Source organism: Nilaparvata lugens, chromosome 10 (genome assembly GCF_014356525.2).
Source record: "Nilaparvata lugens isolate BPH chromosome 10, ASM1435652v1, whole genome shotgun sequence".
NCBI lineage: Eukaryota > Metazoa > Arthropoda > Insecta > Hemiptera > Delphacidae > Nilaparvata > Nilaparvata lugens.
Window position 1 is genome coordinate 36,012,933 of NC_052513.1, and position 17,984 is coordinate 36,030,916.

At 33.3% G+C, this 17,984-nt stretch overlaps 2 protein-coding genes across 4 annotated transcripts in view; one reads left to right on the top strand and one right to left on the bottom strand.

Annotated features, from left to right (window-relative positions):
* Positions 1–6,768, bottom strand: part of LOC111064421 (carboxypeptidase D) — an 85,012-nt gene extending 78,244 nt beyond the window's left edge. Inside the window, exon 1 of one of the 3 annotated variants that reach the window (XM_039436740.1) lies at positions 6,433–6,768. The gene's annotated coding sequence lies outside the window, so the exon portion shown is untranslated. The remainder of the gene's footprint in view (positions 1–6,432) is intronic. The other 2 variants (XM_039436742.1, XM_039436744.1) reach the window with 2 other exon arrangements.
* Positions 6,769–8,965: 2,197 nt separating this feature from the next.
* Positions 8,966–12,167, top strand: LOC111064420 (BTB/POZ domain-containing protein 3-like). The gene is made up of 2 exons (XM_022352146.2): positions 8,966–9,773; positions 12,157–12,167. The coding sequence occupies exons 1-2, from the start codon at positions 8,966–8,968 to the stop codon at positions 12,165–12,167; spliced, it is 819 nt and encodes a 272-aa protein (XP_022207838.2).
* Positions 12,168–17,984: the final 5,817 nt, after the last annotated feature.

The window sequence follows — 17,984 nt, forward strand, 5'->3', positions numbered from 1 at the left end:
CTGGCTGGCTCTAGTCTGGTATCTGGTCTCTGCATGTAGATGAATATTCATTTATTTGTTTATCAATTGAAAATAATTACAATAACGTAATAAAAAAACAGGGTCCACCCCAAAACATCTTCTTTTCCTAATTTTAGTCCAATTAAAGTAATGTGGTTGAACTTTCCTTTTCCTCAGAGTAGTGATCCATTTTATCAGTATTTTCCTTCGCCTTTATTCACAACATCATTAATTAAAATATGCACATTATTCTGCTCTACCTCTTCCGCCTTTGTAGTCCACTCTATAGTGAGGAATGGGGGTTTCCCCATTCTGTGAAGGGAATACCTAATTATTGACAATCCGCACTCCTGGGATTCCCGGGTCTACTTCTGTAGAAGAGAATTCCCATGATTCTATGAGTCTATATTCGGGATTGGGATGGGGTGAACTTGTGACAACCCATTAAAACTATGTACTCTTGATGAAACAAATGTCAGCTATTTTTGGACCAACAACAATCATTCAATTTAATATACTAGTTCAAAATACTATAGTTAGCCATTATTTGTAATTAGTGTATTCTAATAAATTTGAGTTACTTTGATTGATATTTGGGATATTCCATTCACTCAATATTATATACAGTCATACAATATCACTCATTACTAGGATTGTCTATAAAAAGCGAAAGATAAAGATAATCTAAAGATTTGAGGTAATAATCTATCTATTTCTAATACAATATTCTGGAATCTCTTTGATTCAATGAATGAGTGGTTGTCACAGCTTTTATTCATTTTCTTCCATTGAATACGAATCTATTTATTTGAATCTATTCCTTGATTCTATTTGTATTATTTTGTGGATTTATAAGTATTTATATTACGGCAATTCACATGATACATTATTGATTGATATAAGCACTTTTCAATTCCGTAAATAATAATAATAATAATAATAATAATAATAATAATATCGTGTGACCAGCTGGCTGAGGTCTGGTGTCACAGCTTTCAGGTCGCAACTAATCAATTTCAGAGCCTCTGACATGACCTAACGACTGCTTTTTAATTCCGTAAATGATTAGCTGAGATAAAGTTGAATATTTTCTATTCTGATTATTATTTCCAATCATTTGAATCATGGAGTCACAAATTGGTAGCTTAAAAATCTCTCTTTAATGCAAATATTGATTGCTTGTGACAACTTCAAGTGTCTTGTATTTAATACGAATATAATAAGATTAATTACTATTCCATATGAATCTTATGAAATGAATGAAACTATTGGCTACTCTTTGATCCTAGATATTTGATTTTACGACCCTCCCTCGTGAATCAGGTGTGTCACATTGTATTGTTCATGCTGCACCCTTCAAATTCCATTCATCATTATCTTGAGTCTCAAAAAACAACGGCAACACACTTTCAAATAAATCAATGTCTCACATGAAACCATAGGTACCATAGGTGTATCGATATAGTTCTATGGTGATACATACCAGTTTAGAAGAGTAATTAACAGTATCTTTACTAGACTCATAACAGTTATCTTGAGAACAACAGAGGTTGTCCATCAAACAATAATTATCAACTAAAAAAGAACTAAATGACGCCATTTGTTTTGTTTCAAAAAGCCGGAAGAATTTGGTTGACTACCAGAGTTTAGAATGATTGGGTGATTAGTGTTATCGAGAGAATTTAAGGGTGCTTCTAATGGATGTATTCATATTTTGAACTCCACATTCAGTTTATTTTTGAGTTTCGGTCGAATTCAGTTTTCCGTTCCACATTGTCGAACAGGAAACTACATTGTGGTTTGGCATTGTAGAACGGAAAACTACGATGAAAACTCCAATGTCGTAAGGATCAAGATAAATACATAATTTTATTGAGATTCGAGAGCTTGATGACATTCTCACTGAAAATTTAGAAAAAGTAGAAGAAGAAGTAGAAGAAGAAGAAGAAAAGAAGAAGAAGAAGAAGAAATTTGAAGAAGTAGTAGTAGAAGAAGAAAAGAAGAAGTAGTAGTAAAAGAAAAAAAGAAGAAAACCAGGAGGAGAAGAAGAAGTAGAAGAAGAAAACCAGGAGGAGATGAACGGTAGAGAATAAGTGACTAGATAAGACGTTGAGAATATAAGCAAAGATAAGACTGTGAGATACCATCCATCATGCTCTATCTTTGATACAGAGACGGGAGCATTTACTCGACAAAAAGCTTTCATTGAACTCGTGTCTGGTGAATGGTGTGCTGCCTGCAACGAATTTGTATGGCAGGGTGAAAAGCTCATAAAAGTCATGTATGGCCTGAAAATGTTGAATTGAAAAGGAAGAGGTGTGTAGTATTTTGTAGATACTGTAGTTCAATGCCAAGATAAAACTAATCAAACTTATTAAGCCAGTTATAACAAAATAATGATTGAACTGATAATTATATAGTAAGTTCACCAGAACCCTTTTAAGTATGAGAAACTTGACTCATGATAGTCGTGTATGAACTAGAAATGTTGACACCTATTTTCTATATTTTGCCAAGATTAGTATTCTGTAGAAATTATTTTGTAGAAAAATTAATCAAAAAGGTGGTATAACTGTTATACCGCCATGCTTTAAAGAGCTGCAGATTGTAGGGTATTTCGAAGTACTTCCTTGAGAATGTAATAGTCCCTTTATCTGTGATTTGATCAATACTGAAGTTGAACATAATATTTTAACTAAATCCAGACGTGACAATTGATATACATACATATTTGTATAATCGATAAACATACTTGACCAATCGATAAACGTACTTGATCATTTGATAAGCATACATTTTTACGTCATATAGCCTATATGAATTAGTTTTTGTTTTATTTCTGCTTCAAAATTTTTCTTAATAACCCAATATTTTCAAGTTTTGAGATTCTATTGAATGCAATCATTCTATTATATTCAGTTTTTAATCAAATCAAATTCAAAATTTATAGTTTATTTATTTCTGGACTGAAAAGTGGACTCAAATCAATTCAAGTGGATAGCATAACCTATCATTTTTATTCATATAAAAATATATAATATATGATATATTCATAAATAAAAATATCATAACTCTGCCTTTATTGTATTATCATTCATCCCATCATCATCACCTAGGCTTAAAATACTTCTAGTAAGTCGCCTTTGTAAAATAATAAATAAATGAATTACTAATTTATCAAGTACATCAGTTCAGTTAGTTCAGTATCTTTTGATAATACTTTCGGTTTTAAGCTGCGTTTACATCAAAGTTATTAACAAAATGTTTATTTTTCCGTCCTTGTAGATTCAATTAGATTGAACGGAACTTGACAAACACATATGTTCATCATGTGTATGATAAGTTATGTTCAATCTAAAGCAATCTATGAGGACGGAGGAATAAACATTTTGTTAATAACTTTGCTGTAAACGCTGCTGTCTCCTGAAAACGTATGGTAGCTTTCATAATTCATGGTATAGTTAAGATGAAAAGGAAGCAACTACAAATTATGCTGCATTAAATGAATTAGAGGTTATGAGAGGAAGTGATCTTGAACTTTTCCTAGGAAGTTGTTGATGATTTCTGACTCGAATCATTTTTACTGAACTTTCCTGATGCATTGAGCAGCTTCCGTTGCACGTATTATGCTACGCACACCTCAGGCGTAATGATTGATAACACTACTTGGTAATTGATTTCTCTCTATAGTGAGATTCACTCTAAACGGTCAGCATTCCTTATGAATAACATCAAGGCTTCCCATCAACCAATGCTGACAGTTTGGATCTCACTCTAGTATCAACCACATTATCATCCAGGAAAATGTCAAGCCCTACCCGAAGAAAGTGAAATGATTCTATTTTTTCTCATCGGACAACTTTCAATGAAAGTTATCATTATTACTTTATAATAGAAATTTATCAGGATGGAAGGTTGTGAAAATTTGAGAAACTTGGAAGTGATCGAGATAATGTATTCATTCAAACCCTCCTCATGAGGTAAAGTTTTGGGAGAATTCATAATACGCTATAATCATAGAGTAATAATAGAATAAGCTGGGCACCCTGATCTGATCGGGAATAATTAGATGGAATATAATGTTTTGAGAGATTTGATAGAGACTTCTCAATCTTTTCTCTTACTATGTTACAATTCAGTAACTTCTATGTTACTATTCAGTAACTTTATCCATGTTACAATTCAGTCTTGAGGAATTGAACTTTATTTTCGAGTTGATATGACAGTTCTATGTATGGCGTGCGGTGATTGGATATTTGGATCAGAAGGATACATGCTTCCATCCTCCATTTTTGTTTGTAAATGGATTATGAATGTGAAGAAGAAGGATGAGGAATAGTCGGCTTACACATGCTTTTGAAGCTGTGAAATGTGAACAAAGAAAATATTCAACTGAAGATATCTCATTCTGTAGTTAGTATGATTATTGTAAAATTTAGACGATTTGAAGTAGTCACGAACACTGATCTGATGTAGTATTTGAAATACAAGATAGGCGTACTATAGTTTTGGTTGTTAGGCCATTATCAATCTGTGCATACAAGTAATTGAAGATTAGCGTTAAACATAGATAAAATTAGACAGTCTAATATTGATGTTGATAAACATCAATGAGTAAAAAATTAAATACCTGAAACTAACAGAAAAAGTATAAATCCATTTATTCATTTTATTCATTTATGTACAATAAGTACATTATCAAAATGATAGTGAGAGGAAAAATAAGGTAACCTTGTGCTATTCCTCTCCCAAATCTAGATAACACATAGTCCGAAATAGGTTAAGTCTTGTAGTTCTTCAGGTCACAAAATTTTCAGTCCTCAAGTATTTTCACAAAGTAGATTTCCATATTTAGATGCTTCAAAGCTAAACATAGAAGAAATATTTCACATTATTTTCACTAAAATAGGAAATATTCACATATTACAAACTTTTCTATCAAGTAACTTCTAAAGTGAAGTTTGTATAACCTTTCTAGTTACTGTGCAACTAAGAATAATCACAGCTCCCAAGGGGACACATCAATTTCAATGGATTTCTTTTAATTTTATAGCGTTCGAATACAAACTCGCATTCAATTAGCGTTAAAACTTCCTCCTCATCTAGTCATACTCTATTACTTTTCTAATAACATACATATTCGACCGCTCAACTCAACCATTTTCCCACTTCATCAAAAAAGTCTATCAACTCAACTCTATTTTCATGAAAGGACTTCAAAATTGTTATTTGACAAGCGGTTATGCGTCTTTCACTCTACCTTTCACTGAGAATGTTTACTTTCTAGCTGAGAGCAAAAAGGTTTTATACAAAAAGTAATCACTGGTTTTTGTGATGTTTTAACAGAAGACATTCGGTGACCAGTCTTCGTTGAAAAGAAGACCTTAATCAGAAATTTTACAGTGAAAAGTGACCTTTAGACTTATTTGTATGAGAGTACTTATTAAGTCGCGAATTTTTACCGGCTGTTCAAATGTTGTGTTCTTGGAGTATTTTTGAGCTTTCGAAAATTATTAAAATGGGAATGAATACGGATCTTTTAAGTTTGAAGTCCCTGTAACATGGGATCAGCCAAGATGGTCACACATTGGAACTGCTTCAAGTTCTAAGTTATAATATACACAGTAGGTTTTACCAATTACCATAGAGAAACAATAGCGTAAGGTTAGGTGCTATTGTTATATGCTATTGTTTCTCTATGGTAATTGGTAAAACTTACTGTGTATATTATAACTTAGAACTTGAAGCAGTTCCAATGTGTGACCATCTTGGCTGATCCCATGTTACAGGGACTTCAAACTTAAAAGATCTGTATTCATTCCAATTTTAATAATTTTCGAAAGCTCAAAAATACTCCAAGAACATAACATTTGGACCCATACATTTGTAACCATAGAGAAACAATAGCACCTAACCTTACGCTATTGTTTCTCTATGGTTATACACAGTAGAACTGCTCTAATTTATAACATGGGGGAACTATTCAGTTCCAACTATGTTGTTGTAGAAAATGTAAAGTTCCTCTGTATGCTTTTCTGTATGCTTAATTTTGTTATACTATTATAGTGGCTGGAGTACTTATATCTCAATGATAATCCTATACTATCGTACGTCTGAATCTCAATGGAAAATTCAAAAGATGTTGTGTGTTGATATCTCAATGGGAGCTTTTCCTGTACTGCCGCACTTCTGAAATTCTTTGAAAAACTTTCAACTTGCAACCCTCTTTTCTAAGTTATCTATACTCGAAGAATTTCATGCAGTATTCACATATTGGCAGACTGGATAAGTGTGAACATTCATATGAAAGCTAATGGTATTTTTTCTGCTAAGCAGAGAACAAATTCATTGAAAAGCAGGACATATAAATACATTCAATGTAACTTATAACACATAAACATGCAAATTGAGGTGCTGATGAAATTATCTTACCTTGAATTATTCGACCTTGAATTTTCCGTTGACCTTGAGTTATCAGCAGCTGTTCTTGACACCTGATTGTCCTTTGCACTTTCATTAACTCATCACATAGTTTTTTGTCGAAGAATTGTCTGTTACTGTACATATTCCTTCACAATGAATTAACTCGGCAAAATGTTTTCTGTCGAAGAATTGTTTGTCATTAGCCTATACATACTCCACACATCACTTGAAGATCAACAGGTTAATTATCACTGTTATGTGATCCATGTTGGTGCAATCGAGTTCAACAGTCTATTGTGTTCGATCTCAATTTTATTACATTTTTGGAATCATGTTTAGTCCGGTAGACCTCAACAACCTATAGCGTTATTATTCCAAGTTTTATTCTATATAGGATTAGCAGGTAACCCGTGCTTTGCACTGGGGAAGATTTTGTGTTGTGATATGCAATCTCCTTATGTCGACGAAACATACAAAATATCTACAATAATTATAAAAAATAATTAATTGATAATTATTATTGAAAAATTCAAATACAGAAAGTAGTGCGTACTGCATACTTCAGAGCTTTGAAATTTCTAGTGAAAATATTAAGGTTACCAACTTTATTTTTGACAATATTAATCTATCAAAATTCGGTAGAAGAACAGTTTTGGGTTGAGCCTGATGTTCCCCCTCCCCCGTTCACTGAATATACTATAATTTTTGTAGCCTATTCATGAGATGAATGAACTGAAGAACTGTGAAAAAATGAATGAATGAATTGATTAAATGAAAGGAGAGTGCAAACTAATATCAAAAATGTACATTTCAGACTTAAAGATGAAAGACTGAGATTTAAAGATTTATTTGTTTATTTATTAGAACAGTCACAAACACGATATTTGGAAAGAGAAACAGGCAATTGCCCAAAACTTCTTCAATTCCTTGATTTTGGCACATAAATAGTCCAAAGTGAGGTTAAGTTTAAAATTTCTGTTTTCACCAAAGATTAACACTCAGAGAATACGTATTCGAGATATGACTGATGAATTTTGAATTTCGAAGGGTTGATAAGAGCCGGAAATAACACTAAACAATCCGAAAGTTTCAATAATATTGAAATAAACTTGAAAATTTTGAGCAGAAAAATTAAAACTACTATCACTGCAACTATCAGCTGAATGTGATAAAAACATTACAAAATTTACAATTGATAAAAACGTTGCAAAATATAATAAAAATTGAACCAGACAAGATCTTAGAGATTGAATTTCTATCGGGAATTGTACATTATTATATTGAGAATAATTGTATATTATATTGAATTGTATATTATTATATATTATATTGTACATTATATTAAGATGGAAGATTTGAAATAATTATTATACTGTAGTAATTGAGATTTTAACTCACAATGTATCAAATAATTAAAAAAGTGTTGGCCACCCGACGAAGAATATTAGTTAAGAATAATTATTCATTTATCAACATTTTGGAGAATCTACTTTTTAAACAAATGTGGGAAGAGTGAATTCATTATTTTCAGAGTCCTATAATCATTCAATGAAAATATCAATAGAAAAGCTGAAAATCAGTCCCTTATTAATTATCGCCCTGACATATTTTGTATTTATAACAAATATGATTGTATTGTTTTTGTATTCTGGTTTCTGTTGTTTGTTATTGTCTTGAATTGTATGAATTGCACTGAATATTTTTCTTTTTTGCTGAGGGTGATTGCCACCAGAGATGAGATATATTCCCTTTTTAGAGAAAAAGAGTTCTTCTCATCTCTCTTTTTCCACATAAGCTCTATAGTGAGGTCCACGTTATAATGTCAGTGGATAAAGATAGAAGAATAGCGATGCCGATTCTCTGCATTAATTAATCATATTTCTACACTGTCAAAAACATAACTGGCACCGTTGTGGACCTAGAAAAGGATAGTACCACCGGCTTTGTCGAATGATAGACAAGGATAGCAAAACCAAAGTTGATCAAATACTGTCATTATAACGTGGACCTCACTATAGGCTTGTGCGTGGGTGATGAGGCGGATGATAATGGTCACTATAGCATGAGCATCATTTCTGAAAGAGAACAACTATAAAGTCAACTAAAGTTTAATCTTATCTTTTATTCGTTGAAACTGTCCGATTAGGCTGAGGCTTCCAAAAGCAACTGTTTATCGATATCCTTTTCAATATATCTATATTACAACTCTTATAACTGTAATTTTAGTTAGAACGCTTCATTATCTCCTGGTTGCTTTCTACACTTTTCAAATACTAGCATTCAGTATTCGGCTTCAGCTTGTGTAGTTCAGTCAGTTACGACTAGAGTATCATTGTTATGTTAGATTGTTGAATTGTGTTCATTCTTACATTAGTTTGTTTACAAACTTCAACTTGTGTAGTTCAGTAGTTACGACTAGATTTATTATTGTGACGTTGCAGTGTTGAATTGTGATCGTCCTTACATTAGTTTGTAAGTGCCCCAAAGAAACCAACTTACTCTCAAATTACTGTTGATTTGATTACGGAATTGATTTTTGACAATGTGTCGCTCAGCTGACGAATTCAAAAACCGCTTCCTTCAAGCATCAGATTACGGTATCGGCTACGATTGCAAATTCATAGTCGGTCCTGAAAACAATGTCGTCGAAGGACACAAATTCTTGTTTTCGGTGGCGAGTGAAGTGTTCCAAGCCATGTTCTACGGTGATCTGAAGGAGGAAAGCACGGTCAAAATCGAGGATCTGGACGCCGAAGGATTCAAAGCCATGAAGCATTATATCTACACTGGTGAGGTGAATTTCACATCCGCTATCCATGCTCTCTCAGCTTACATTGCGGCTCGCAAATATCTCATCTCCCAACTAATGCGGGAGTGCATCAGCTACTGTCAAAAGCAGCTCAACCCCTCACAGGTACTGCAGTTCTACGAAACTTGTGTAACTCACAATATAACAGAATTCGATGAGCTGTGTTTGAACATCATCGAAGAAAAAACCGACCAAATAATTGAAAGTGACTATTTTCCGTTTGCCCAAGCTGAAACAATCCAATTAATTCTGAAGTCTCGTAGTCTCAGTTTGCAATCAGAAATCGAGGTGTTTGATTTGTTTGAAAAATGGGCTCTGGCTGAAGCAGATCGTACACGACTACGCGATGGTGATTTGGCATCTAGTTTTAATCATCTGAAAAAGTATGTACGATTTCTTACAATCAGTTCGGAAGAGTTCACCGAACGCATTGAGCAGTCTTTGCTGCTTACACCAACTGAGAAAAATGCTATAGAGAGCAATCTGTCACAATTTAATCCGAAACCCATGCCCTTAGATCTCTCGATGATTCGACAGCAACGTAACTTTCTGACCAAGTCTATCGCTTTGGAAAAATTTGATTTCTCCCAAACCTTTATTTTTCCACTAGAAAGGTATTGTGACAAGTGTAATAATCCTTCTAGCGACATAATGTTTAAAAACAATGATCATTCGTTTGAATTCTCGTTAACTAAGCACCGTGAACACATTTGTTGCTTCATCAAACCGAATAAGTATGGTAAATGTAGCTATAATAAAATTTTTATAATGCGAACAAAAGTTTCAGTATTAGCGGTTGCAGATGGATGTGATGACCTAATCTTCAGAGATCACTGTAAAGTATTTTTCAACCAAGATATTGAATCAAATGCTGAACAACCAAAGGTGTTATTGGCTGAGATTCCTATTGATAAAATAAGTGACAAATTTTACTTGTATAAAATAAGTGAAATTAATGCAGTAGGACCAAGAGATCTTGTAAAAGTTCTCGTGCAATGCCATGTTGAGAATATATTTGATAGATGTGTTTATATAGCTCAAGTCCTTAATTCCGTAAATGTTATTCTGTTTTGATTCCCTAACATCACAAATCGAACTTGCATAATAGACCATTTAAGTATGATAAAATGCATGATACAAGCTAAAGAGTAGCAAAATATGTTTTGTTTGCACGAGATTTCCAATGATTTCATTATTAATAATTGATGAGCAATCTATCAAAATTCTCATTAGAGCTACCCTATTATTATCTAAAATTTAATAACGGTTGAAATAAAAGATAAACTCATTGTTACTCAAAAAATGTCGTGGAACTTATTCAATCAATAATAGTAGATATATTTCAAAAACAAACAGAACATGAATTAACAAAGCAAATAAATAAAAAAGGGGTTACAAAAATTAACAATCAACATAAATGAGCATGATTAGAGTAAAAAAAAAACCAGCTGGTGTCGGAAATAAGCACACAGATTGATAATAGATTGTGTACTTTTATATTTATACTTAACTTATACTTAACTTATACTTAACTTATACTTAACTTATACTCAACTTATACTTAACTTATACTTAACTTTATATTATATTTAACTGTTATTTTTTCGTCATATTTCATTGAATGTCAAGTCAGTTGCTTTGAAGTAGTTATCTTTTTTTCTAATAAGTATTGTTTCTCAGATATAAGTTAACAGTTATAGTTAGATGAAAGTTTTCGGAGTTCATTCTACTATTCTCGTAGAAATCTGTTAGGAGGTCATTTTTTTTAATAACAAATACAGTATATTAGAGGAAAAGGTTGATGGGAATATAGTACCAAATAAAGGCCTACTTAGTTACAGAGATTAACTTTCATAAATACTGAAAAATTGGCGGAAGTTTGATTTTTTTTCCATATTGATAATATTATAACTTTGAGAAGCTTAATGATGACTGAAGTTATCATTTTCTATAATTATTTGCTGATGAACATTTTCTATGTAAGATTTGATGAGGAATCCAATAGGAACCAATTATAATTATGTATCTTCTTGGATCTATAATAATTGTTTATTGAAATATTTAGGAAAATATGATGTGAATGTGATTTTTCAAATCGAATAAAGCTACTTGAAATTCTAGCAACTACTTATTTATTGAAACATCTTCGAGAAATTAGTTTAAGCTGTTGTAGTTACTCCTTCATAAACATCTTATCACCATAGTAAACATTTACATGCATAGTGAGGTCCACGTTATCATGGCAGTAAATAAAGATAGAAGAGCAGCGTTGCCTGTTCTCTGCCTCAATTAATTATATTTCCACACTGTCAAAAACATATTTGGCATCGTTATGCAGCTAAAAAAGGATAGTACCACCTATTTTGTGGAATGATAGACAAGGATAGCAATATCAAAGTTAATCAAATACTGCCATTATAACGTGGACCGCACTATAGTCTATGACCCGACAAAGCAAATAGCGCTATCTTTTCTCTACCTCTGCAACATTTCTAGATCGTTTTTTAACAAAGTAGAAATGTAATTGATATGTAACAAAATAGTTAACCTCAGTTATGAAAATGTGCTATTCAATCATTGAAAAATGTATTTTCTTGACGAAAGAAACAATATAATTAATTATTTTAAACTGGGATAAACAGTTGATATTACATGAGGTAATCAGTTATCCTAGAGATCCATAGAGTAAAGATACTGTTTACTTATAGTTAAAGATAAGTGATACTTGTATCAGTTGTCTCTGATAGAACGTAGTGGCAAGGCAGATAATCGACATCTTTCTCCACTGCCATTATAACATGGACCTCATTATTAAAAGCTCAGTTCATATCCTGCACATCACCTTCGCAAGATGATGTTTAACTTCAAAGATATAACTATAATATTCAAATGATGATTGATTAATTGATATCTTTTATCCATAGAACTTCTGTAAAGGTCCAAGAATTACTAAAGCGCTGTATTAACTGCTATATTTGACATATATAGACTACAATGATATAGTTTTTCTTTCGATCTGTGCTTCATTGTAAAAAAGAATAACTAATATATAGAGTAATATAATATAACCGTTAATACAGTCATTGCTTATTAGGAATTGGATCTTTAGATTAAGATCTTCAGATAAAATATTTTCAATCATATCACTATCACTTCAACTTCGGAAATCAAGATTATATTTTAAATCATATCGTTCTCTGGAACTTCAACCTCAGAAATCAAGATTAGAATAAGTAAAAATATAGCAAATAGAAACAAAAGATGGCACATATGATAATCAATGTGTTTTAATCAATGAAATACCAGTAGCTGGAAAATTCCATATTAAGCTTTTAAATTCAAAATTGAAAATGAATGTAGTGTTTTGTTTCAATGTGGAAACTAGTGTAGAATTGAAAAGTCTCACATAACCTTTATTTGGACAATTTATTTTATGAAATTGGGATAAAAAAGTTTTGAACTGTAGTATGTTTCTCTGTCCTTGAGTTGATTGTGACTGATGATGAAGAATAAATAACTGAGCTTTCTAGTTTCCACGAGTTTATTGATAATGTCTCAATAATTTATGATATCAGTGAAATCTTACATCGCCGACAACACTGAATCCTTGCTTTGCATTGCTGAACAGCGAGCGAATTTCATTGAATCCTATGGGACTTTCACAATATTGCAGTGTGCCAATGTGTGAACACTCCCATAAGAAGCAATGGTATTCTCTTCCTTCTCAGCAAAGTGGGGATACAATGGGAAGCAAGGCTTTATTGAATCACAATGTAAAATAATAATATCGTGTGACCTGGCTGGCTCAGGTCTGGTGTCAGAGTTTTCAGGTCGCAACTGATCAATTTCAGGGCCTCTGACATGACCTAACGACTGCTTTTTAGGCAGCCGGGGCCGACGGCTTATCCGAAACATTATATTTAATGTAAAAAGATATCGTGTTTGAGGTAACTTACTTCCATTCTTCCGTTACTTCCATTCCAATCAAACTTACTTTACTGAATTGCATTGTATAATTATCGTATTTGAGCTATCTTACTTCCATACTTTCATTACTTCCATACCATTCAAACTTACTTTTATATTTTACTTCACTGAATCACATTGTATAATTATCGGTAAATTGCAATCCAGATTGAGCTTGGTAATCAATGTGAATGATGTGAGGGTGGGGTACTGTATCACAGCAACTAGCTCTGATTAATGGTTGTATTCATGACCATTTTGTGATCTATGATTAATGGTTGCAGCAGCTACGCTGTATGTGAGATACAATCAATGTACAAGATGAGTTATGTGGTATTATTGGGGCATTGCTGTAGTCACTGTCTCTACTCCTGTGATATTTACACACAACTCAAAGTTACAAGTTGTGTGTGGCATCTCTCAAAAAATCTAGACTGAATTCCATCGGAATCTCCATTCAGCGCTGTAATTTGTGTGTAGATTCTTGTGTAAAATTAGAAATTCTCCATAGATTTCGACTTGATACAGCTTAAAGCCGGATTTACATATATCAGTATCAGAGTAGGTGTCATCTACAGTATAGAATAATATTTTTCCTATGAGTTCTAATGGGTCCCACTCAGATCAAACGAGCGATTATGAATAATCCCCATTAGAACTCTCAAATAATATTTCTACTGTATTAGGCACCTACATTAATACTAATATATGTGTGAATCCAGCTTAAAACGTTCACACAAAATTCAAAAATAAGTGAGGAATCTCATGTGGAAATGGATGATAATACAAATTCCAGACTTGATTATGTTTTAATACTCTATGGCCCGGTTGCACAAAAGCTGGTTAAATTTAAACCGTGATTAACTTCACGAGAACCATTCAGAGAAGGCGTTTTTGAAAGATGGGTTTACTTTTAGTAGGGTCTTAGTTTTGACTAGAGGCTCAATAAATTTCTCTATGTTTGTGGGTGATTTGGGTATTTTGACTTTTTTGAAAAGACGGCTTCTCTGATTGGTTCTCGTGGAATTAAGCACGTTTAAAATTTAACCGGCTTTTGCGCGACCAGCACGATGAATTACTTATAGCTCCTCTAGAGTTATCTATCTCTACCCTTATCATGTTCACTCTATTGATAATGGCTACTTGTATTTACATGAATATCAAAAATCAAAGTACTTTTTTAACACAGTTTTTATGTTTCACAGATCATGATTCGACTTTCAAAGGTGAATTCAAATGAATGAATAAAATAAACAATGTTGGATGGATACTACCCTTCTCAATCTAATTCGAATCACTTGATAACTTATTCAACAATATTTCACATAGTAGCTTCACTAATTTCAGACAGACTATGTAATGTCCCCTGAAATAAATATTCTCTTGCAAATCTCAACCCCACATGAGTGAAAGTGACTCACATGATGTGTGGACATGATCTACAATGTTTCAAAGCCTTTTTAAGCATATTTTGGCTGAATTTCATGATATAGAGTTGATCTTAATTGGAGTTAACTGAAATTGGGTATAGATTGTAACAGATTATTACTCAGATAAATTGGGTAACTGAACACTATTTCTCATAATAGTTATTATTGTTTAATCCCCAGACCAAGTATAATATTGTAGGCTACAGAAATCGACGTTTTTACAAAACGCTTGGATATTTTTCTGAATTTCCTGATAGGACATTAATTTACTCTCATGACAATAATTTACGTGTGTATTCTTTCTCACAACTGTGCTATAATCATGATTTAATTATAACAAGTGGTGCGTATAATCATAGAGAAACAATAGCGTAAGTAGATATCCCATGATATAGGGAATTTATGTTGCAACTTCTACTGTTATCTCAAGCCGATTACTGTCGATTATTGTCAATTTTTACTGTTTTGTTGGGGTGATAGTGTATGAACGGCACAATTTGAGAGACTACCAGCATCACACAGCTGCATAGGAAAGAACTATGTGAACTATCAGCTTGGGATAACAGTAAAAGTTGCGACATAAACGCCCTATACCATGGGATATCTATGCTATCGTTTCTCTATGGTATAATATAGTATGAAACTCTATGGTTTAACTGGATATTGAATGGAATCTAGTGAAATTAGGCATATTCACACCCCCTATTATATTATTGTCCGTTGACAATTTTTTTCACAACATCATTACATTTGACGTTTATCAACTCCAGTTACTGGTAAGTACTGTGTATTGTTCACGATTTTTGAGTAGATTACGAATGAATCCAGTATGATTTATGTTACCAACCCAACATGATAGGCTAAGGGCCGTTTGCACAGTGACAGTTTAAACTTAATTTCATTTTAAACTGGATTAAATCCGTATCAAGTCTCGTTTGTTATTATTTGTTCCATTTTGAGTTTATGCCATTAGCTGATAAAATTTAGTTTAAGATTTGACTGTGCAAACAGCCCTAAGATAGATAACAAACCTCTTATCATGCATACAAGATTATATTATAACTGACCAGCATTAATCCAGTAGGTACTGTGTACTGAGTACTGTGTATAATAACTTTATTATTCCATGATTCTTGAAATGATTCTGACTGGAATCAGTAATATTTCAGTTAACTATCACACATTGTAACATAAATAACCAGTGATTATCTGACAAGATAACTGCTTAGTATCAACTCAAGTATCTCAAGAGTACTGTCTATTCCACGATGATATCTGACGGGATTCTGTCACAGTATTGTTAGCACCTGGACATTGCATCACGAATGACCAGTTTTTAGTGCACGACACACGACACAATCACTGTTATCGCACGTGTACACGAATGTGATCACTTATGGCACGGATGTGATGAGATGAAACATGCCGACAAAGCATCGCTGGAGATTTTGAGGGTTACGGCGCATGCGCAGTGCCGTCTTATTGTATTTTAGGCTCCGGGGTTCGGTGAGCGGCGAAATGTGGAACTATTGTCAGATTCACTTAAAACTGTCAGCAGAGGTTAAATGGAAAGCATTGCTGTAATATGCTGACAGATTCGGGAGCGAATCTCGTTGTAGGAGGAGGTTGAATGGGAGGGGGTCGGAAAAGCGAGGCGGGAAACCCTGGGAAAGCGCCGGCGACGCGAGAGGGGTTTTTCACATCTCGTGGAAAACTGAGCGCGTCATTGACCGAGCTGTGACGTCATCATTGATGGTAATGAGGAGGTCAACTGTTGCTATGGCGGAATTCACTACAAGCTGTCAGTGTTGAATGAATGTAAAGCATTGATTTTATTCGCGTGACGGATGCTAATGGTGTGGTGTGAATTTTATTTCAGTTGATGAGTAGGAGTTGTGGGTGGTGGTGGAGGAAGAGGAGGAGGAGGAGGAGGAGGAGGAGGAGGAGGAGAGGAGGAGGAGGAGGAGGGGAGGAGGAGGAGGAGTAGGAGGAGGAGGAGGAAGAGTAGGAGGTGGTGGAGGATGAGGTGGATGTCGTGGGGAAGGACAATGAGGAGGAGGAGGAGGAGAAGAAGATTCATTTGGGATGCAGTTTTGGTGGGAGAAAAGGCTTAGGAATGAGGGAATCAATTATTGTCTTGGGAGATTTGAGTTTCTAGAATTTTTGTATTAATTATTTTTTTTTTTTATTATAAATTCAGACATAGTTGAGAGTAACTAAAATTTGCATACACTGGACTAGTGAAGCACGTAATACAAGTAGATCTAGCAAGGTTTTGAAAAGGAAAAAAACCGTTTTAAATTGGAGATGCCAAAATTACGAGTATAATCGACTCTCAGTTGGACTTGAACACTCCAAATGAAATTATCAATGAAACAAGCCCCAGTTTTCAATTACCAAGCTTAATTCCCCTCCATTCACTTAATCCATTCCATAATTTACGTATCTTTCTTTATTTTACACTATGTTATTTCCAATCTCTTGAATTCTTAACATAAAATTGTGCAAACCATTCCAATTCCAATTCTGAATGATTAATGTGTGTCAAAATTATTTTCCCATACTTGCTTATTATTTATCTTCTTAGTTCACTTAGGCCCAGTTGCACAGAAGTCGGTTGAATTTTAATCGTTATTAATTCCACGAGAACCAATCAGAGAAGATCTTTTCGATAAGACGGCTTCTCTGATTGGTTCTCGTGGAATTAATCACGGTTAAAATTCAACTGGCCTTCGTGCAACCGGCACTCACCCATTAACATTTTCATTAGTTAATCTTTAATATCCTATATCCTATTTTTCAACCATTCATTCATATTTTTCTTTCTGCTTATTATTATCAAATTGTACTACAATTTCATTTTTATTGGCTTGTTGAACCCAATGCACCCTATTCATTTTCATTTTATTCCTCGAATGAGAATAAACGAATAAATTATTGAATGGCATAAGTCGAATTAAAATAATTGAGCTACTCAGAATATGTGAACTCAAGCTCTGATATTGCTTATCAAAATAATTATTGCTTAACGAAGGTGTAGGTAATGACATCTAGCGGTAAATTTTGAAGCTATTTCAAGTCCGCTTTTCACCGCTAGATCGCATCTGGAGTGTAATCTGGTCTCAAGGATAGTATATAGCTATATATACTATTCTTGATCTATTCTATATACTATTCTTGATCTGCACTTGTAACAGCATTTATAATTGATTAATATTGTTGTACACTATTGTTGAATGAAATGTCGTCAGCTATTTCTATTCGAAACTCTGTATTTTTGAACAGAGTAGTTCCAGATTAGACTACTGTTGAAAACGGTTATATCAATATTACTGGAATGAGAAATGCATATTTGA

Coding starts and splice junctions, on each gene's coding strand:
- LOC111064420 (XM_022352146.2), top strand. CDS start 8,966: ATGTGTCGCTCAGCTGACGAATTCAAAAACCGCTTCCTTCAAGCATCA.